Source organism: Magnolia sinica, chromosome 5, assembly GCF_029962835.1.
Source record: "Magnolia sinica isolate HGM2019 chromosome 5, MsV1, whole genome shotgun sequence".
Classification (NCBI taxonomy): Eukaryota; Viridiplantae; Streptophyta; class Magnoliopsida; order Magnoliales; family Magnoliaceae; genus Magnolia; species Magnolia sinica.
Window position 1 is genome coordinate 79,494,368 of NC_080577.1, and position 23,901 is coordinate 79,518,268.

General features: G+C 41.2%; 1 protein-coding gene across 3 annotated transcripts in view; it reads right to left on the reverse strand.

The window, feature by feature from the left end:
• Positions 1 to 23,901, reverse strand: part of LOC131246180 (oxysterol-binding protein-related protein 1D) — an 88,265-nt gene that overhangs the window by 61,533 nt on the left and 2,831 nt on the right. For all 3 annotated transcript variants that reach the window (XM_058246086.1, XM_058246088.1, XM_058246087.1), the window contains exon 2: positions 15,787 to 16,143. In XM_058246086.1, the coding sequence (XP_058102069.1) occupies positions 15,787 to 16,143 (357 nt within the window). The remainder of the gene's footprint in view (positions 1 to 15,786; positions 16,144 to 23,901) is intronic.

A 23,901-nucleotide genomic window follows, 5' to 3' on the forward strand; every position in this document is an offset into this window, starting at 1 on the left:
TTCCTGAATATCACACCGCATCATATACTCCCCAAATTTTGCGATGTAATCTGCAACTGACATAGATCCTTGCCGTAATGCTTGTCGTTGATCTAGGAGCTTTTGACGGTAAGAGAGAGGAAGATATTTTTCCTTTAATAACTCCATCTTTACCCAATGTGCGACTGGGACACCTGATCTCTCGATCCTATGCTCCATATTTGTCCAAAACAATTTAGCTTGACCCACAAGTTTCATTTTCGCAAACCGCACCTGTCGGTTCTCAGCCATCTCATACCATTCAAAATAATGGTCCATGTCCGCTAACCAATCAAGGAATGATTTTGGGTCAAGACGCCCATCAAAACTAGGAGCATCTACTTTAACACTCTTTAAGACCCTCTCATCGACATCATAACGGTCATGATACTCGACAGCGGGCAGCGGATTTCGCGCCCCTCCACGTCCTACCCTTCAGCCACGTGCTCCACGACCTCTACCACGATTTCCTACCCGTTCCTCAACAACTCCCCCTACGTGAGACTGTTCATCCCCTCCAATGTCGGAGATTTCTCTTAGGGATGCTTCTATCTGATCCATACGGGTATTCGTGTTCCTAGATTGTGCCTCAATGGCGGCCAAACGTTGGTTGATCTTGTTCATCATCTCAGTCAACTGTTCCATATTGAAAATCAGGTGTAGAACAAATCCTCTACCAGTCCAAGTGGGCATACACAATAAGACTTAACTTAGGTTTTCTAAAACACGACTCTAGGAGATTGTTTTGACACAAGACCATGGACAACGACGATCCTAACTTTTAGAATGATGCAAATGTGGAAAAATTCAGATTTACACTTCTTTTTTAATGCAAATCTGAAAATTTCAGATCTAGACTCTATATGCGATGCATGAAACCTTAGAAAAATAAATAAAATAAAACTCTAGACTCTTGATAACTTGATCTAAGACGACCCAATGCAAGAACCTAAGCTTTGATACCAAAAATTGATGTAGGACGGCCTAATCCAACCTTAAATGAGCATGGTATTTGAAAGGGCAGATTCATGCAATCTTTAAAAAACAAATAAATATCAGCCTGCTTTATACATCATAAACACAAGAAAGAAATAAGGTTAATATAGTATTGATTAGGGCCATCCATCACAAACACGAAATATTGAATCTTAAAATCTGAATTTAGTTGGATCCAACGAAAGATAGAACTTTCGTCTTGCAATAGGTCCGTCTAACGATCCAAGTGGATTTTTTAATCCAGAAAAATAGGAATTTCCTAGATTGGGAAATCTGGAAAATTCAGAAAAAAAAAAAAAAAAAAAATTTTAAATGGTGGTTCTTCAAATTTAGATTTGGGTGATGGGTTTTATGGGGGGATGAAAATCTTTTGAGATCTAATGATCTAGATAAAAAGAAACAAGATTTGGCTTCTAGATCTAAAGATTCTAAGAGAAAAGGAAGAGACTGGGGTTAAAGAAAAGAGTATCTTGAGAAAAGAGAGAAGGAGAAAGAAGTAGGGGATGAGAAATCGTTTACCTAGGCCTCACGCCCTCTTCCAATCACTAGAAGTCGAAGACGAAATCGTCAAAAGCAAAAAAGGTCTCTTTTTTTCATAAACCTAACATAACATGCTATGGGTTTAGGGCAACCCTTATAAATTCGTAATTGCATAAAATTACCAAAATACCCCTATTAAAAAAAAGTTTCAAAAAAAAGAAATTTGCACAAAATTGTGCACAAACTGTCTCAAAACTTAAATAAGTCAAATGTTCATAAACTAAATGCAAATTGAAAATGCCCGATGGGCCTCGATGATAGCGCTGTGAAGGTGGTGTAATGAAGGTGGGCCGTGACGATCCAACGGTCCGATCACACCATCCTCGCGATCCAACGGTCCAAGTGTCTCCTATAAGCAACTTACACATGTCACGAACACATGTGTAAGGTCTTCAACCTCTAGCGACCCGACCTGTATCCGTCATCCAACCACATTGACACGGGTAATGCACGCCTCCTGCGTTGATATACTTTGAATGGCCTGATGTTCGCATCAACGGACCTTGTGAAGTGCGAACAGTGTGGGATAGCTAGCGAGCTTATCTTTAATAGTGGGGGGACTGCTTTATCGGTATCATAGCTTTTTAACTGGTGCATTTGGACTGGAGTGTGGCGGACTTATCAAGTTGTGAAGTCCATTGCTTATGGAGTGAGCTGGCGAATAATCATTCTTTGTTTGAGCTAGAAGATTCTGTGCCAATTCCAGCGTATAGAGAACTCAGGGCTTCATCAACGTTAGCCAACTGGCCATGCCTTTCAAGAAAATCTTCTATTTTGCTGAGTTGATTTTCATAGTAATTGCTTGCAAATGGGTAAATCAATATTTGTGTAGGAATGCCACTGATTTGAACATTGTTGAGAGTACACATTAATTGCTTGAATTCATTCCATGCACCATTGTATATGCGGAAAGGTTGGGCCAAAATAAATGGTTGTCATGCCTGAACAATGGCTCGCCTGTTTTGAGGAAGGAATGGAACGTAGAAGCTTGCATTTTCACCTTCAGGTTGGATGAAATCTTGTGGATTATGAAAGGTGATTTGTACATAGCACTCGAAATGGTCGTCAAGCATTTGTCTCCGTGTGTGGAGAGAATGAAACCAACTTAACCATTTCATTGTATTGGTAGCATCTCGATGCATGCGATGTCCAAGCTGCATCTGAAGGAAGTATGTTGTCAATCGTGGAACATCAAAGATAAAGGCAATTGTATGTGCTTAAAAGAGGTACCACAGAAAACACAGAGCTTCTTTGAGACAATGGTAAAGGTTGTGGTGGCTCATGAGAGTAAGATATGGATACTCAGGATGGGAGATTTGTTCAAACACGAGGTTGTTTCTAAAGAGGTTGATATCTAGAAAGTGGCAGAGATTATGGGTTCTTTTTTTTCAAAGAGGAGATGAGCGATACTTTCACAGACTTCTTCAGGGAGATGCTGGATGTATTCTAGGGGACATATAGAGGGAAAGGTAATAGGATGAATTGAGGAATATGGTTGAGAGTTTATCGGTGGGGTTGGTCGTGGTAACCTTGACAGAAAATCAGCGATAATGTTATACACACAGACAAGAGAAAGAGAGAGAGAGAGAGAGAGGAGGGACATTTTTACCTCGTGCTCTAGTCTTCTGATTCTCTTCTCTACAACATTTTTTCTTCCGTTTTTCTCTTTCTTTTCTCTTCTATATTAATCTACATGGCATCAAAGCATATTTATTTCTTATCTAATCCATCTTCCTCTCTTCTATCTCACAAATACTCACACACTCCACAACAAAATGGGGTTGTAGAATGGAAAATTCGTCACTCGCTTGAGGGGGCACATGCTTTATTGATTCATATGAATATTCCCAAAAGTTTTTGGAGTGATGCAGTTCTAACAGCATGCTTTCTAATAAATCAAATGTCCTCAACTATTTTAGTGGGTTAATTCGCCTCATGAGATTTTATTTTCAGATATTCCATGGTTTTCTTTGCCTCCCAAGGTTTTTAAATGTGTATGCTTTGTTCATCAATTGGAGTTGGGCCATGATAAATTAGATCCTAGAGCTATTAAATGCATTTTTCTTGGGTGCTCTAGAAGGCAAAAGGGTTGCAGATGTAGTAGAAAAAGATTTGATGAGGATAATGTGAAGAAGAGATGAGAATATTGAGAGAGGAGGAGGAGAGTTTGGGAGAGATGATGTGTTAGGCTTGCATGCCCTAACACATAATATTTTATTATGAAAAAGCATATAGTACACTGCAGGGGAATAGGGAAGTGTGCACATGCACTTACACTAAAAGGACACACAATAAATACAATACACTAGCATTCTCTATACTCCCCCTCAAGTTGGAGCATAGATGTTGATCATGCCCAACTTGTCACGAACACGATGAAGAGCATCTCGACTCAAGGTTTTTGTAAGAATATCAGCAAGTTGATCCCCAGATCGAACAAAAGGAGTGACAATTTCCTTAGAAGCGACTTTCTCCCGAATAAAGTGACAGTCAACCTCAATATGCTTGGTTCGCTCGTGGAAAACTGGGTTACGAGTAATATGGATGGCTGCTTGATTGTCACAGTGAAGAGGAATAGGACCCAAAGGAGGATAGCCAAGTTCTTCAAGAAGATTGCGAAGCCACACAAGTTCACATGTCGCATGAGCCATAGCACGATATTCAGCTTCAGCCGAGGACCGGGCAACAACTGGCTGCTTTTTGCTCTTCCAGGTTATAAGATTGCCACCTAGGAAGGTACAGAAGCCGGATGTAGAGCGGCGATCAAAAGTACTACCTGCACAATCAGCATCGGAATAGCCAGAAAGATGAAGATGACCATGCAACTGAAAGTAGAGGCCAAGACCCGGGGCTGATTTTAAATACCGAAGTATGCGGTAAACAGCCGTGAGATGAGAAGTACAGGGAGCTTGCATGAATTAACTAAGAACCCCCACTGCAAATGACAGATCTGGGCGAGTAATAGTCAGGTAAATAAGCCGGCCTACAAGTCATCGATACATCTCGGGATCAGTAAGGAGAGGACCATCATCTGGTCGAAGCTTCTGTGAAGTATCCATAGGAGTGGTAGCAGGCTTGCACCCTAACATGCCGGTCTCCATGAGAAGATCAAGCGCATATTTTCATTGTGACAAGACCAATTTGGATGATGAGCGAGCAACTTCAATTCCGAGGAAGTAGCGAAGAGGACCAAGATCCTTGATTTCAAACTTGGTCTTCAAAAAATCTTTGACCTCCCTCATTCCAGCAGAATAACCACCGGACAAAACAATATCATCCACATAGACAATGAGAACCATAATGCCCGTCGATCGACGACATATAAAGAGAGAATGATCAGCATAACTACGAACAAAGCCAAACTCCAAGAGAGCCTGACTAAATTTTTCAAACCATGCACGTGGAGATTGTTTGAGTCCATAAAGAGCCTTCTTCAACCGACATACAAGATCAGGGTTGTGAGAAGCAACAAAGCCAGGAGGTTGATGCATGTAAACTTCCTCTGCAAGATCCCCATAGAGAAATGCATTCTTAACATCAAGCTGAAACAAGGGCCATGATAAATTAACGGCCAAGGAGAGCACAACACGAATTGAATTAAGCTTAGCAACTGGAGAAAATGTCTCGAAGTAATCCACACCATGAGTCTGGGTGTAACCTTTAGCAACAAGACGGGCTTTATAGCGATCATGGTAGATTTTTTACTTAAGAGCTATTAAATGCATTTTTGTTGGGTGCTCTAGAAGGCAAAAGGGTTGCAGATGTAGTAGAAAAAGATTTGATGAGGATAATGTGAAGAAGAGATGAGAATATTGAGAGAGGAGGAGAGTTTGGGAGAGATGATGTGTTAGGCTTGCATGCCCTAACACATAATATTTTATTATGAAAAAGCATATAGTACACTGCAGGGGAATAAGGAAGTGTGCACATGCACTTACACTAAAAGGGCACACAATAAATACAATACACTAGCATTCTCTATAGATGTTACATTCTAATCACTTCAAAAATAATTTGTATGCACGGATGTGATCTTTTTCTTAGTCCACTCCATTCTTCTCAAAAGCATGTAAATCTCTTGACTTGGAAGCCTCACCATCAGTACATGTGCATGTTCCTGTTGAAGAAGACACTATCGCGTCGCCTACTTCCACTGGCCTTTTAAAGTCTACTCATGATAAAAACTAAAGGACAGTACGGCCAATCATGATGTGCTATCCGCCATTTTTTTTTCCAAGCCTATTGATCCAGTGCCTCCTCCTATATCTCCTCATTCATCTAATATTCCTATTGCTTTGAGGATAGGTAAACGTGTGTGTACTAACCATCCTATCTCCAAATATATTTCATTCAGTACTTGTCTTCCACTTTTTGTAGATTTGCCCTATCATTGTCATCTCATTTTGTTCCTGAAGCCTTATCACATGAGAGGTAGAAGTAGGCGACAGAAAACGAAATGACTACACTTTATTGAAATAACACTTAGGAGCTAACCAGTCTTCCCGCTAGTAAACGTAATGTTAGTTGTCGGTTGGTGTATACCATTAAATTTCATCATGATGGCACAATTGAATGATTGAAAGTTCACTTGCTCACAAAGTATACTCAGACACTTGGCGAGTCAACATTGATTATACTATGACTCTCTCTAGTTGCCAAGCTTAATTGTGTTCGTGTTATTCTTTCAATGACCATCAATCATAGTCAACCCATCTTCCAGCTTGACATCAAAAATGTCTTTCTTCATGATGATCTCATAAATGAGGTCTATATAGAACAACCACCTGAGTTCATTGCTCGAAGGGAGTCAAGTAAGGTCTGTAAACTGAGAAAAGCAATTTATGAGTTGAAGCAGTCACTGTGTGCATGGTTTGATATGTTCAATAAGGTTGTATTGAACTATGGTTTTGTTCAAAGTCATGTTAATCATTTCATCTCCATGTGAAGAGCCGCCTCAAGTCTAATTGTGTTAATTGTATATGTTTATCATAAAGTGGTTACAGGGAATGACAATATGGGGATTGAAGAACTTAACAAGCATCTTCAAAGTCACTTTCTAAAGAGAGATCTAGATCATCTTCAACACTTTCTTCATAAGGAGTTGTCATATCAAATGAAAGAATTAATTTGTCTCAACAAAAATATATTTAGGATTTGCTCATAAAGAATGGCCTTCTGGGTACTAAGCTATTTGATACAACGTGGATCTAACCATAAACTAGTTGGGGCCTGTTTGGATTCGCGTTTTAGGGTGTATTGTATGGTATTAAGGGGCTTGATGTGAAATGTACAATGTTTGGTTCGGAGTTGAAAAAGGTGGAATTCCATGTGCGCGAATACAGCATGGAGCCAAAAAATCGCAGCGATTGTAATGTACTGTCAAACGTCTGGAATGACACTTGTACAGCCTATTCAATGCATAGTATTCACATGCATGCGAATTTCAAAACGTTGTAGAAAGTCCAACGAATCGGAAGAGGACTCAGGGGAGACAGAGTTGGCCGTGGCTATAAACTGGCTAGAAACAGAGGTGCGATAAACAAAAGAGTGGCGGCAGCTCCAGGGGCTACAGTGGCAAATTTGTAGTTCTAGTGGTGATGGGTTTGGATTGCAAGGGTGATACTGACAATGAGATTGCTGGTTCCTACAAGATGCATAGAGGGACGAAGGCAAGGAAACAAGCAACAATGGATGACTGATCTGGTAGATGATTTGATGGTGGTGGAGATGGGGCCGATGGGAGGGCGTCGATCACGTTGGAGATAGATGGTTTGCAGCGGCAGTCAATGGTTTTGTGCCAGGATGAGATGGGTTTTTTGGCAGTGGTGCTATGTTTGGGCTGATAAGAGGTGATGCAACAGGAATGGTGATTGTGAGACTAAAGGGTTCCATGGTTGCTGATTCGGGAGAAGATGTGGCTTGGTGTGATGGTTTCAATTGTGGACAGAGGAATCTGGTGCTGATGAGAATAGATCTTGGAAGATGGACTTTGGGAGCCATGGCTGTAAAAATGGATGGTGATGCAGATCAAGATGATGCTGGGTCGTAGAGATGATGGCCCCAATGGCAGATCCAAGAAGAGATCAATGGCAATGTCTGGTGACAACTTGTATTTCTAACATGTGGCCCTCATACGTCATTTCCAAAAATTGATCTGTACAAGAAACTGTATACTTGCCCAAACAATACCTCCTATCCAAACATTGGTTAATGACATGTTGAGTTGGATGTATTCTGAAAATCATCGAACGTATACATGAAAAGTAACCGGATACAATACAATACACCCTAATACGCGAATCCAAACAGGCCCTTGGTGATTAGGGAGATGTGGTTAAAGATTCATGAAGTTATAGAAGATAGGTCTCAAAGCTTACATGCCAAATATATTATAAGTTGTGAGTGTGATTAGCCAGTTTACGAGCTCTCCAAAGGTGCCTCACATGGATGCAATTGTTGGATGCTATGGTATCTCACGAGAGCTCCAACCAGGGAATTTTCTACACAAGGAATAATCATCTTCAAGTCATGGAGAATTCTTCTGCAGATTGGGCAAGCTCTCTAACCAATAGATGGTTTACTACTGGATATTGTGCATGTGGAAGAAAATTTGGTTACATGAAAAAGAAAAAAGCAAAATGTTGTGGCCCAATCAAATATTGAAGCAAAATATAGGGCGATGGCTCATACCTAGATCTGTACACAAGTAGAATCGAGTTGAGCTTGGCACAGCTCGGCTCGACTCAGCCAGTAGTTAACCCCAACTCGAACTCGGCTCGGTCCTCGAGCCTAACTGGCCAGCTCGGCTCAGTTCGGTGAGCAGCTCGGGCTAGTTCGAGCCGAGTTCAAGCCTATGCGACATTTTCTCAAACACACAGTGTATCTTCAATTTCTCACATAATGCAAAACAGAAATAGCACTTTACAGGTATTTCAACCAACACTGGGCGAGCAGCATCAAAATCAAGATATGAGGCCAGTATTATAATGTATTTTTTTTTTTTTTGTAGTGATTTGTTTCGTATCCATTCCTTCCTCACCACCAGCCGATCCCGCGAAGAATGTATGCACCCGAAACAACACTTCGTTGAGTCATTTCATCAAACACTCAGTGAGCAGCATCAATATCAAAATAACCGAGTCACCGAGCCGATTCGATCCGAATCGATTCGAGTTGAGGTTCGATTCGGGTCAAGTCGAGCTTGGCCAAGCTCAAACTCGGCTCGAATTTTTTTCAAGCTCTAAAAACCAGCTCAACTCAGTCGGAATCTAATTTTGAGCCGAGGCGAGCCAAGCTTTTCCAAGTCGAGTCGAGCGAGCTGACCAAGCTAACTCGACTCGTGAACAACTCTACTCATACCATAAATGACCTTGTATGGAACAAAAAACTGTTGTAGGAAATGGGTTTTACAGGGAACCTACCAATGAAGATATTTTGTAACAACCAAGCGGCCTCCCATATTATAAGAAATTCAGTCTATCATGAGAGAACCAAGCATATTGAAGTTGATTGTCACTTTATGCGTGAAAAGGTCTCCATTAGAGAAATCTCTACATGACATGTTTGATCTCAAGATCAACTTCTTGATGTGTTCACCAAGGCTCTCATCACAATTAGTCTACTTGAAAGTTTGGAATCAACTACATCTATGCTCCAGCTTAAATGGGCGAGTTAACAAACATGACCTACTCATAGTGTTTAGTCTTATTTATGTGTTTACCCTTATTTCTTAATGCGTAGGAGTACTTAGGGTTTTTTATCACTAAAATATAAGAGAAATAGGAGGGACGTTCTCATCCTATCCTCTACTCTTCTCATTCTCCCCTACACTTTTTCTTCCATTTTCTTCCCTTCTATATTAATCAACTAAACTGATTAGCATGCATTATGTTGAACCAAATAGTGTTTACCATAAGACTGACATAAGCAACTAAATCTATATATACTATCATGAGAAGTCGTGCATCCACACGAGTGGATCCAGAGTCATACATAGATCAAGGTTGTTCTAACATGAACACCTTTTAGTATGAGCTCTAAACCAAGGTGATTACATTGTATACTTTCCTCCCACTAAGACATCTCGTCCCAAGTCTCAACTAATACACAACGTTCCACAAAGAATCTTCATTTAGAAAACAGTCTGACCCCTCTACCCCTTCTCTCATCATGAGGGATGGCCTCAACCAAACCATCTTAAATCACACCCCCAAATTAACTAGTTCTATGTTCCCCTTGAGCAATTTAGGAAAACCTCTAGGCAACATAACCGAGGATACCTGATGACCCCTCTCAACAACTAGATGGAACAGGGCAATATAGTCTTCATCCATGTCCCTGAAAAAAGACCCCAAGCAGTCTGCCGACGTGGCAGGTTGCATCCTGGACCCATTTTTCCTTTTTAATGGTAGCAAGTAGTGCACACAGAGGAAGAACGTTACCAAACGGGACTCAAACCTCATCTAAACAAAAAGAGGAGCATCTAAAAGCATATCCGAGGCTAAAGAACCCAACTCCATCGCCTCTAAAGTCTCCCCATCCAGATAGCAGACTGTATGAGAGCAATTTGGGGGGAGAGCTACCAACGCCAAAAGACCAACCTCCACTAGAAGATGACTCGACTCCTCCAAACCAACACGAAAGCTAGAATGGTCGATGAGAGTAACCAAGGAAAGAGGAGTATGAAACATCTCTAGAGGAGACAAAAGGAAAGGGAGGATAGACTCCACCTATAAAGCCTCCCACCTCTGATCCACCACCTCAGAAGAATTAAAGGGAGACTCGACACGTGGAGCCTTAACTGGCACACTACTGACAAGAGAGCGTTGAGCGGTATTCTCCAACCCCCACATGGCAACGTATCTACTCGAGGTAAGCCTCGATAAGGATGGCCAGCTAAGGGCATTAAAAGCGATCAAATTTGGAGCAAATATCGTGCAAGCCAACTGTTGAGAGGAGAGGCCACACTCAACAGAGGGGTGGCCACCTAGCTCTTGCACTCAAGACGAGATGGGTGAGATATCGGGATGAGAAAATGAGTTATCCTTACGTGGCAATGATTGGAGCCGAGCATCAGCAAGCTATAACGAATGTGGAATCTCGATCATCCATGTATCCTTATCAACACCCAAGGACAGAAAGTCAGCAGGCTGAGGAGTGGAAAATGGCGGGAGGACAACTATTTTAAGGGCAAGCGATCCAACCAACCATGTGTACTAACTAGCTCTCCAAGCAAGATTGCAAGTATGCCTGGGGAAAGACGATTCGCACACGAGGGCAGCTCCTAAGTGGCCCACAGGACACAAGCATCAGAGCTCCTTCAACGACCCCACCGAGGACCAGAGCAAAAGAAGATGGTTGGAATCCGCCATTGATAGGGGGCAAGGATCCCTAGGCCAAGGAGCAAGACCAATAGAACCTTCTCACACCACCTTGATAGACAAAGAAACACCCCCCACTAGAATCTTAATGAACTCCAACACCCGCACCAAGGTTCTAAGCCATATGCATAGCCTTGCCAAGCAAAGCTCCTACCACTTCTCAGTAGACTAGTTGATGACAATGACTTCGCCAATACAGGAACCCAAGGTGAGAAAAAACTCAAAAGACCAAAGTTCTAAAGGAAGATCCAAGAACTGCAACCAAACGTTTGAAAACCCAAAAATAGACCAATCAACCCATTTACAAATGGAGACCACCGGACCAACACAATGTACTTGAATAGTGAAGATAACTTTATCAATTTTCTCTGTTAGGAACAATGAGGCCGAAACAAAGGATGGGTTAAGTTGATTGAGGAGTATATCGTTCGACCCCAAACTACATAAATGATCAAACTGGACTTCCAAATCCAACAGGGAGAAGAAACCCAGGTTCAAGGATACCACCAAGCTCCTTTGAAGTCCCTCCCAAGCCTTAGACAACACACTAGGAAGGACTTGAACAATAGATCCTAAACCCTTCAAACAAGGACACTGGGAACGAATGGGGACATTCCGACAACAAATGAGAAGTGGGGGAAGCCTCAGTGATCCCAACCAAAGGCGGAAGTGAAAGAGGGGGACTCCCCACCAAAGCCTCCAAAAAGGAGCCCGAAGACCCCCTAGTAACCTTACCTTCTACTACCGGTCTCGCTAGCGATGCGGAAGATAGAGGGTCCAATGGAATGCCAGTTCTCCTTCCAGCACCAGAGCCTCACTCTCCCCATCCTGCTTTTTCTTTGTTCGCCTTTGAAAGACCATAATGCACTACTTGAACCCTAAGTTCCTTGCCATTGAATCTCCAACCATTTAAGCCCTAGATGGCTTTGAAGAGATCAAACAACATTCTCCATCCTTACAAATGCAAAGACTTTAATTGCTGAAGATCCTTTTACCCTAGGGATAGCAACGGCGAGAACCTTACCGAAGAGGCCGAAAACCCGAGAGAAGTTCAAATCCATCCATTCTTCTGAGAACCGATCCACAAAAAGAGTGGGAAGCTCTCTAAGTGGATTGAAACCTTTCCTCCTACCCTTGAGCTGAGTTATTTTTCTCCCCTTACTAGCCGGAATCCAAACTTTAGAAGCATCTTCTCTTTTGTCATCTAATTACACATCCATGCTCGGAAAATCAACCCCTTTCCCTTTGGACTCCCCTCCTACGAGAGGAAGCATCGAACTGCCATCGACTGTCCCCTCCCCTGGAGAAAGCATTCCATATTTGCCTTTAAAATCAGTACAGAAATGCAATCTCCCCCACTCTTCTTCACGAATGTTGTTGTAGCCTCTAACTGAACCATCTCTTTGATCCTCCTAGCAAAGATGCTTATTGGATCTTGAAGTCACACCTCTAGTTTTATCCCTTGAGGCGATTCATCACCATTTCCTCAATTAGGATGAAGATTGAAACCTGCTCCATTAAAATCTTAGATATGTTTTTATTAAAAAGTTGCTAAGCTAAAATCAAAGGAAGATAATTTATCACCTATTTCTACTCTAATATTTAACTCAAAACGAAAGGTTTTACAGAAATTTGTACAGGACTTATTTTATTTTACTCTTGGTTACTTATGGTTTCCAAAAACACATAGCAAGCTCATCCGGAACTGCATGTTCTAGGTTATAACTGTTTACAAAATCCTCTGTGAGTAGTGCATAATAGTTGGGTAAGGTGCGGGGTGGGTGTTCTGTAATGGTGGTCGTAATGGCCACCACCGTTACCTTTACGATACGGGTCGTAACGGCTGTTACGGCCCCCGTAACGGCTATTACGGTCTCTTTTTATTGAAAAAAAAAAAAAAAAACACCCAAAAACATGTATTTACCCCATAATGTTGATTAAAAAGTATGAAAAACTTGTATATTCCCCATAACAGACAATTACGGTGATGGGGACATCTCCCACACATGCACGCACGCAAGAAGACGGAGGGCCCCACCATCGATCTGGATCGATGACGACGTCCAGGAAGGGCCTCCTAATTAGAAAACTGAGTTTTGGTTCGTTGGAGTGGGCCCGGTAGTCAAGTAAAGCCCATCATGGGATCTCATGATCGTGGCCCACTAGTCTGATTAATCTTATATTTTAGGTTTTACTTATTAATGTTATTTAGAATATCATGGACGCTTTAGATTTCTCTGATTAGTTTTTATTTTATTTTACTTCATCGCCAAGTAATAGGTTGCACACATGGCGCGAGTTTTGGGGTATAGGGTTTTCTTATAAATAGGCACCCCTTGTAGTTTTTTTATTCAATAAAGATTAATAAAAATTGATGCGTTTTCCTGTTCCTTTCCGAGTTATGAAAACCTAATTGGGTGCGAAGCCCTCCCTTCTTTGAAGGGCAAACTAATGTGGTGCGAAGCCACATCTATCCCAATTCGCTCTCATCTTCTACCATCCACCCTTCTCATCTCCCACAATCATCTGCGCTACAAATGTCCTTTATTGCATCAATTTTCCTCTCTTCAACAAGATTCCAGAATATGGCCCTGCGGGAGGGCTAAAACTTCGGCGGAGCACCACACGCAGCCCGTAGCTCCGATCGACCCGAAACTTGGGGGTTTTGGAGTCCACCCCTGGCCGACCAAACTCAAGGAGTCGGTTTCCAGGTGTGGGACCCCCTCGCACGTGCAACCAAGCCCCTGCGCACGTGTGACAGGCCTGGCCCGCTGTCAACGCACGGGGACTATTTCCAGGTTCAGATTTCTCGCCTATTTTACCCCTCTCATACCTCTTTCCCCTAACACTAACCCTAGATTGCAATACTTTCAGTTTATTTGCCCCTTTTCTAATCCTAGGGTTTTCTGAATTGAAATTGGTGAATCCCTTGGATTAGGGACTGATTGTTGTGCATGTGTGGATGATTTTCACTTTCCTTCAAATATCGTTTGGTTAATAATTTTTATTGATTCAGCCCTAGCATGTGTAGGCCTGGACCTGCACAGATTTCCCTTGTTTGAATGTTTGAACTTTCGTGTGGGATGTGGAAATCTTATGTGCATGTTTCTGAATTAGTTTGATCTAAAGCCTGAAATCTTGCATATCATATTTAATTTTCATGTCCTGCATCATACGGGGTTGTTATGGCCTTTATAGGGGACATAACATGTCGTTAACGGCAATTATGGGTCATTTTTTTTCCATAACGGTTGTTACGGCCTTTACGACCCCGTAACATGTAACGGTTGCCACTGTTACCTTTACGTAATGGCCTTTACGGCACAACCATGAGTGCATGTGAGTGGTGTTCAGTAAACAGATATTGGCAAACTCCCTACTATTTTGAGGGTACTATTTTGAGCAGCCAACTACTTGAGCATGACTATCCATGTGTGTGTGCCTCATGCTCAGTAGGCAGGCCACTGCCCCTTCGTGATCCTATTTAGCTTACGTGCCCTTTGGATGTGTGTACTAGTGGTGCTACAGATTATATTCAATGGCACTGTGCCAGCTTGCAAGTGTTATTAGTGTGAGCCTCTAGCATGGCCAGTAGCAAAGCCCGGATAAAAGCACAAGGTTGATGTATGATTGGCATTCTATTGTTAAACTTTTGTCAATCTACCTATTAAAAGCCGATCCCAACTGCTGAGAGAAAGCTAAGATGGTGATTATAATTTATAGTGTCTCAAATATCTTTGGCAAAAACATAAGATCTCTCATTCCAACTCCCTCATAATCGCTTATCGAAAAGATTCAGAGGCATCTACCGCAGATATGGGTAACACCTGGTCAAACTCATTTGTTAACCTAGTGTGTTTCTTTGTGGTAGCTATGTGTTTTGGTGTCGTTGAGCTCTTCCCAGCTTCGTAATCTGGAACTACGATTCTTCCTTTCTATCAATAAAATTCATCATTATTTGCTTTTTTAAATAATTAAAAAAAAAAAAAAAAAAAAAAACTATGTCTAGCAAAAACATCAGTCCTTGATAAAGGGTGAGTAGCATTTTGTGTTTTAAATATTTATGCAACCATGACTAAAAGCAAATATTCATTGCACACAAGAAATATGCATTGAACAAAATGTGCTATCGTCTAAAGCAACAGACTGAAACGAATGAATAACATTCTCCAAGAAATCTAAGCTACAGAAAAAATACATCTATATTATAGATTGTCTCACAAAATGGACCGAAACACTAGATTGATGAGTGGTCAGCATCTCAGAGAGGGCCCGATCAACACCTGGAACTGCTTCAAATATGTGACCAAAACTGAAAAAAAAGAGAAAAAAAAAAAAAAAAAAGGATTTTGGCAAAATGACTTCTATCACCTCAGGCAACAATTTAAAAGCATAGTGAGAACATCTACTACTTTACACTATTAAATTCTTAGCCGCTATTTCTAGCCATCAGAACTTCACTATCGCATCCATAAAATATCTCTAGAGATGTACAACCTTAATGTGGCAATGAATAGATGATACTCTGAACTCCAGTGTAAATCTACCTAGAACAAGCCTATTAAAACATTTCATAAATGATGTTGGAAACAGGAAGCCATAAGGAAAAGATATAGACAGGTCATGTACAATCATAGCAATATGCAAGGAGAAGAGGAGTTGAAGCATAACAAATACAAATAAGTATAAATAATGGAACCAAGAATACAAATCTGGAATTATACAAGATTCAAATGCATGAACACAATTTAGGCAAATCCCCTCTCAAAGAACGATATCACAGTATCCAGATACCCATCCATGCTGTTAACCAGAAGCATCAAAATATCAAGAATGAAACAAATGGCAATACCTCTAACTGCCTAAGTGAGTCAAGAAGGACAATATGCTTTCGTTGAAGAGAATTCAACTGATTTTGCAGCTCAGAGAGCTCGAATAGCATAATAGATTCACAGTCTTTAACAACTGCTTCACTCAGACCTTCCTGCAGTAATCGGCATCGTAGCTTCTCCGTTGAAACAATGATATCCTCAGAAGGTGTAAAATCACTGCTTGTCAGAACTCGAGGAAAAAGATCTTTAGCAGCCAGTAGAGCCTCAATCCATGTACCCCGATCCTCTCTAGATTCACATCGCAAGTGAAGAGTCTTCGTGCCAGTAAATATGGAAAGCCTTTTATCATCCGACTTACTCGAACGAATTGAAGAAACCTGACAGCAGAATAACTTTATGCTTATTAAATTGTAAGAAAATGGAGGCTGATAATAATATACTGAAAGTTTGGTCTTTTACATGCACTATAAAAGTGTTCTTGTGCATATAAACATTACACAACTTGGGTTTACTAGCATGAAATGGGACCATCAATCATGATGTTTGAGCTCCTCGTTGTAGGATGGCAGAAATCAAGAAATTTGCTCACCTCCTATGTTTCTTGGTGGAATTAGCCCAAGGGAAGAGGAAAGATCCTAAGAAAGGAACAGGACCTTTTCGATCAAGTCCTAATCTATCCTTACGAGGGAGATGAAGGACAGCCGGTGACCCCCACTGTGTTCATCAGTACCGTGGTCCACCAAGGGTGATCTCTTTCAGCTGGTTGTTGGATGTGGATAGGGTCCTTACAGTAAACCAGTTGCAAAACAGAAACTGAATCAATGCATGCAGTCTTTACGTTCAGTGCATGGAGACCATGGAGCGCCCCTTTATGCATTGTAGCTACCCATCCAAGGTTTGGTGGGGCTTCATGGATCTCTTTGAGATCAAGTGGGTTATGTCAAGTAGCATAAGTTTCTTCCTTCCAAGCACGGCATGAAGAATGCAAAGGTGGAAAAAAAAAAAAAAAAAAAAAGGAAAAGGAAAAGGTAAAGGCTATCTGGACTCTATGTCTATTAGCAAGGGTTAGTTCGATATGAAAGAAAGAAATAATAGATCCTTCTGTTACAAAATCGAATTGGGTTCACTTCTCTAGCTGGGCAATCTCTCATCTCAGTATTTTATTTAGACTCTGAGTACCTCTTAGTTCCTTTTTAATAAAAATTGTTCTCTTTTAAATAAAATATGTTGTTGCCATTCAGAATTAAAAGATCCACAGCTTTCTAAGCCTTGTCTCTATAGCTTAACAGGACAAAGCTGTGAAGTGCCGCAAAGCTCCAATCACTCGGTCTCAAGGGGATATAGTATAGTTGCAAGCATCGGCCATTGAGAGAAGCACAGATTCGAGTGCGGGAGCAGGGAAGCATCTGTTTTGAGATGTAAACAAGTATAGAAGGGTAGAAAGTGGAAGCAGGAGTGAGAGTCCAAAGTGTGATTTACAGATTCGATGCGGGAGTGGCACCTAGTTAGAAGAATCCTGAAACTAAGGATTGAAGTTTTGGAGATCCTCCCACATTTCTAAAAAATGGAAACATCTTTCAAGCACCACCTCTGATTTAACCAGTGAGACAGAGTGAAAATAACCATTCAAGTTCCCCCTAAAACAACCACCATAGGCATCCTCCTAGATAGAACAACCTTCAATCCACCGTTTTCACCAACTGCCCATGAAAAGAGACTCGATAATTATAGATCCCCCACAACACAAATGGTAGGAACCTTGCCAACTGTAAGAGTTACCAATTGAGACATACACGCCCGCGCAGTTACACAAAGGTAACCCATGAACAAAATTAGTTGTTCCATCAAGGGGGTTGGCAATCTATGTAGGCCGGTTGATCGTCCTTGTAGTACCAAATGTAACTGAAGTTTCTTCATACGACAGGTCATTTCCAGAGTTTTCTTTTTTCTTTTTTCTTTTTTAATCTCATTTCCAGAGAGTTGAGGACAAGATTATTAAACATTATGCCAACCAAAGGAACAAGCTTAGACTTATACATATATGTAACTCGAAATGCTAATGTCCCCACCAACAGGACATTAATGACGTCCCTAATGCTTTTAAGTGATATGTAGGTTAAACGATCACTGACCTGGACTGCCCATTTGTTCCATACCACTTTGGAAAGCTATGGTACCAAATTCACAAACATTAGATGATCCCAACCATCCAAGAAAGAGCGTGAGAACGGATAGTTAAGAACGAGCAAAAGAAAAAAGGTAAGTAGGCCCAATCACCATCTCAGAGAATCAATATTCTGGAAATGCTAACATCCCCAACTTCATCAGGATGTTACCAACGTCCCTAAAGCTGTTAAATGATACATGGGTCAGACAACCACCAATCCGGATTGTCCATTCATTCCTTGCAACTGTTGGAAGGCAAATTCACGCTGAACATATCATCCAACATTAAAAATTGCAAGTCAAGATTGAGTAGAGGAAAATATAGGTCCATGCACCATCTTGGAAAATCTATTCAATAGGCCATAACATGGAGTGGTTACGATTCCAAAGATGCACATTAGTGAGATGATGCCATCCATCAAAACCATCGATCTTCCATCAGATCAATCTGGACCTTCGAAGTGCTCAAAATCATCAATCTAGATGGTTGGATAATCTAGACCTTGGATCAGGAGGTCTGATCTTTAGTTCGTGTAGCTTACGTGACTTGCATGCATCATTCCCCTTTGCTTAGATAAAACTTGTCCTCAAGTTTAAAGTTTACATTGGTACATTTCCATGATCCTCCTTTATAGGGCTCCTTCAGGGACTTTGGTATGAGGTGATGATGCAATCCAACACATCCGATCTACATCGCTTACATGGAATGTTGTAGTTGTAGATCATCCACTTCTGCTTTTGCTTCTTCACAATTCTCCAGGTCCAAGGCATCAGACTTCACTTCTAAGTGGATTTCTTAGCCTTGAAAGCTTGATTGGTGACTGTGGCCAGTGGTTCCAGACTAATCGTGATCCATCTTGCTCTGAGCCTTTGATCCATAGAAGTGGTCACCACTGGAACAAGACCAGTGGTTCTATCCCAAATTAATTATCTCCTTAGAAGTTGTCAACATGAACATCAAAAAATTTCTCACCCTATCAATCAGCTTCGTCTTCATTCGGATGCTAGCCAATCAATCAATAGATTCATTAATTGACCAATACATGGATATATTAAAAAATCTAGCAGTTGATTCTTTATTATTATTGTCAATCACAACGCTTTCAGGCGCCTTTCTATTGGATTTCAGATACTTAAAAATGAAACTCAATGTAACCTTTCTTTTGATGATGACAATTGGCGCATCTAGGAAATCCATCACCATCAGATGGACCCCCTTCGATTGTGGGGCTGGATGTTAAACAGCACCTACTAAATATATTTTGGTTATTTTGGGAAGAACCTCTAAGATTTTATTATCTTTTTAGCCATTCGAAGATATTTTAATATTTCAATCTTCAAAAAAATTTAATATTTCAATGGAAATAAGATTGGAATGAAAAACAGAGTGATTTTGGGGAGAAGATATTCTCTTGCAGAGGGAGAAAATCCTAAACAAAAAAAATGCCAACCACATCATTTGTGCAAAAATCCATTCTCCTCCTTTGAAGTTTTTTCCCATCCATCATACGTCTAATTGGTATTAGAACAAGTTCAGCCATGGGCTTGTATGAGAGATAAATGGAGGCAAAGAATGGAATGTCTTTGAGCAAAAGAAAAAAAAGAGGAGATATGAAAGTATGGAAGGAAATCTCCACAACAGTTTTAGTCAATTGGATAATTTGACAATGCCAACACAAGATCAGGGAGTGCCTCTTACGCACAAGAAGGTGGCAACGCCCTGGTATCGGATGTTAACGGTTCCAACAGTGTTTCATTCGATCATCCTCATGGTAGAAGAGACGATCAATTGGAAGATCATGACTACCTTTATGATATAAAACTTGAGATGCTCAAGTTTTACAAAGAATATGAGAATTTAAGAGGAAAAATCCAAGTTCATTTTAAGTGTTTGAAGATCTGAGTGATGGCATGTGCAAAAACACCACAATACAAGAATAGACATGTGAATAGCCTGCCAGCAGATTGATAGATGAATCTATAAATGGATCAATGGATGGATTAGTTGATGCAACAAACAACAGACCAACAGTTAGATTAGTGGAGGAAGAGATGAGCAGCTCATTGGTAGAACTAGCGCATTTACGTGTATGTCAAAGTAGAGATGGACATGTTAGCCTCAACCTAGCAACAATCAGAATAAATAAATTGAATATCAATGGCAACAAGAGGAACACCATGTCAAGAAGGAGCCAATAGACTCATAACTCCATTACTGTACAAGTGGGAGCCGATGCCTAGAATGTGGAAACCACGAGGTGGCATCATCTACAACGCCATCCAATGCAAGGAGTGCTGATCCAACGCATTGGCCTTCACCATGAACTGCCACCGAAGCAAAGGATGACACACTATAAAGTAAGGTCAATCCAACAATTGATACCGACTATCAACTTGGCGATGAGTTTTTCAAAGCTGAGGGGATTGATGCATCTAGGCTACATCAACATCAGATGGACTACCTTTGATTGCTGGGCTGGCTGTAAAACAGCCCATACTTGAAACCTTTGGTTAATTGGGGAAGATCTTTTACAATTTAGAATCTCTAGCAAAAGTTATTTCCTTTTTGGGATTTGAAATTTAATTTTTACCTTTAATTATGATTTGGAACTAAATTAGTATAATCTAGATTTGAAAGATCACTTTAGATCTTTCTCTTGTATTTAGGCCTATATAAAGACCTCTAAGGCCATTTGTATAAAGAGAACTAATGAATGCAATGAGATTGGAATGAAAAATGTACGAGTTCGGGGAGAAGGCATTCTATTACCGAGAGAGAAAATCCTAAAAAAGTTCAACCTCCTGAATGTGTTGTTGTTTGTGCAGAAAACAAAAAGTTCTTGGATGCACTTTATTAATGCAGAGGCATTTTCACACCGGGCTCGAGTGGGGTGGCCTATGGGATGCGGGGGCACACTCAGGGTGGGCGACCCATGTGAGGCGAGACCCGTGTAATGTGGGGCCCATGAGGGGGGTTCGACGAGGACCTAACCCATGAGATGTGGGGCCTAGGCTATGAGATAAAGGAATTGATTCGCTAGACACTATCAGTTCAAGCTTTTAGAGCAAGTGGTTAGTTGTCCTGCATCAAAGTGGTATCAGAGCAGGAGATCTCGTGTTCGAGATGTTAGTTATTGATTTGTGCACATTGTTTGTCAATCGCATGCGTCTGTGTGTCAAAGGAGTCGGTTGAGCCCTTGGAAGCTGAAGACCGAAGACACATGAAGACCGAAGAGGAAGTGAAGAAAAGGTAAATGAGGTGCCTTGGTAACCCTAACCTTAACCCAAAACAACTCTTGAACCTTTAGATGATCTCAACCTTAATAGGTATAGCTTGTTGATTATCCCTAAGCCTTAGGAGTCTTAATTAAACATGATAAGATAGGCTATAGAAGTCCCGAGCTGCTAGAAATCAAACAGCCCAAAACCAGCAGTCTTAGTAGTGTGCTCGAGCGAATATCGATCAATCGAGTCGATCGACCGAACATGGCTAAAAAAGTTCAGCAATCAATTGGCCCAAATATAATTTAGTATGGGCACTCGAGACACAAGTTCGATTGATCGAACATTGCCAAAACAGTCCAGCAAGTTCTCTGGACTATTTTTGACCTGCCTCGATTGATCGAGCCTAACCATTAGAGATCCATTAGAGCATTTTTGTTATATATATTGCATTCGGATCTTTAGGCAAATGATGGATTTTGGCATTTTAGAGACTTTACTGCATTCCAAGCTCTACCGAACCTCGTAAGCTCTATCCCATTGAGATTCATGCTTTCTTCTTAGTGATTATTCACTCTAATGAGCATTCCATGCTCCTCTACAAGAAGATCATGGTCTCAAGCCTTCTCTAAAGTTTAGACATAGATTCTATTGGCAAATCCTAGTGTCTATCAACCTCTACAGGGTCCATGAAGGAGAATCCCCTAGGAATTCAATTTCGCATTAATTGTATGAGATTCTACCCACCTCTCATCACCTTGATCACCTCAAAAGAGCATCGCATGCAAAGTGTTTCATCTTGGAGCTGAAGCATTGGCAACGCATCGGCATCACGATCAGGGGAGCAAAAGGGGAGTTAATTGGAGCACGGGAGATCATCGATCAAGCAACCCGAGAAGGCGCTACAAAAGGAGCTTAATTCGACAAGTTGTCAAATTGTACGAGTCTGCACACTCCTTCCTTGTGTAGGATTGAGTGTAGAGTTTGTTACCCAAACTCGCATAAATTCTTGTGTAGGACAGTATCGCCACCAACACGGGTAAGTACATTTATAAGTCCTTGTGTAGGCCACCGGACATGGGTGTGTACATGTTAATCTCTGTGCGAGCCTCCGGTGAGAGCAAACGTAGGTCTTTGGATTAGGACCGAAATTGTTAGTTAGCCAATACAAAATTAATTCAAGTCTCTTGCAGGAGCCTCCGATAGAAGTCTTCTTCTTCTCATTCTATGCTTAGTATTCTTTGATTGCTATAGACCCTAAAAATCTAAGAATTGATCCCGACCCTCTCTCAAATTTTCCGACCATCCCTATTCCAGAAATCCTTTGATTTCCTGGACTAGAGAGGCTGCATTGATTGTTGGATTGAAACCATGCAAGATCGGGAGGTCTCATCCCTCGCCGAATCCAATCCACGCATGATTTGAATACGGTACTGCAGGATTGTAATGATGGTTTGCAAACATCGCATGTTTCCTTTGTTATTATCTTTACTATGATGTGAAATGTAAATATTTTAATTGATTTTCTTAGTTTATTTCTCTGGATAATTTATGTGCTCACACATGCATTCTAGTTTAGACCGTCCTGCATCAGTATGCTTATAAAGGTTAAAGGTGAACCTGATTTAAAACATCCGATAGTGAAATCCAGTACACTCGTAGATTGCGTCCGTCCTCCGGGAGTGGAGTAGGAAAATCGAACCACTATACAAGCTTGTGTTTGGGATTGTCATTTGAGCACTTATTTAATTATGCTTATGTGATTAATTGATGAATTATATGTATGCATGATTAGATGAATGTAATGATTTGATAGTTTGCACATCCCACAAACACATGTACACCATCATATTTATAGATTAGTTGCCTCGTAGGAATATGATTTGTAGTGTATGTGATTGGACCCTCTATTGGCTTGGAAGCCTTAGAGTTAATTGCCTTAGCTAAATTGAAAATTAGTTTAAGTAAATAATTGTGTTTAAATGGGCATAAATTTTATTTGGTCCTACTCACCCCCCCCCCCCCCCCCCCCCCAAAAAAGGACGTACCCTTCTTTCTCCGCCAAGCTCTTGCGTGTAGCCATAGTATCCTACACTACATCCAATTTCACGAGACTCCTCACCAAAGGGTGATTAATGCAGGGGCATTTTCACACCGGGCTCAAGTGAGGTGGCCTATGGGATGCGGGTAGAGCTATACACGAGTCAAATCGAGTTGAGTTTGGCACAGCTCGGCTCGACTCAGCCAGTAGCTAACCCTAGCTCGAACTCAACTCGGCTCAGTCCTCAAGCCTATCTTGCTAGCTCAACTAAGCTCAGTCAACAGCTTGGGCCAGTTCGAGCCTGTACGGGATTTTCTCAAACAGGTAGAATGCATCTTCAATTTCTCACAAAATGTAAAACAGTAACAATATTTTACAGGTATTTCATCAAACATCTAGAGAGCAGCATCAAAATCAAACACCCAAGCGAGCAACATTAAAATCAAACAGCCGACGTATATCCATTCCTTCCTTGCCAACACTTCGTTGAGTCATTTCATCAAATACTCGGCGAGCAACATTCACATCAAAATAACCGAGTCACTGAGCTGATTCGATACTCAATCCGAATCCAATTTCGAGCCGAGGCAAGTCGAGCTTTTCCGAGTCGAATCGAGCGAGCTAACCGAGCTAACTCGACTCATGTACAGCTCTAGATGCGAGGGCACACCCAAGGCAAGCAGCCCGTGTGAAGCGGGTGACTCAT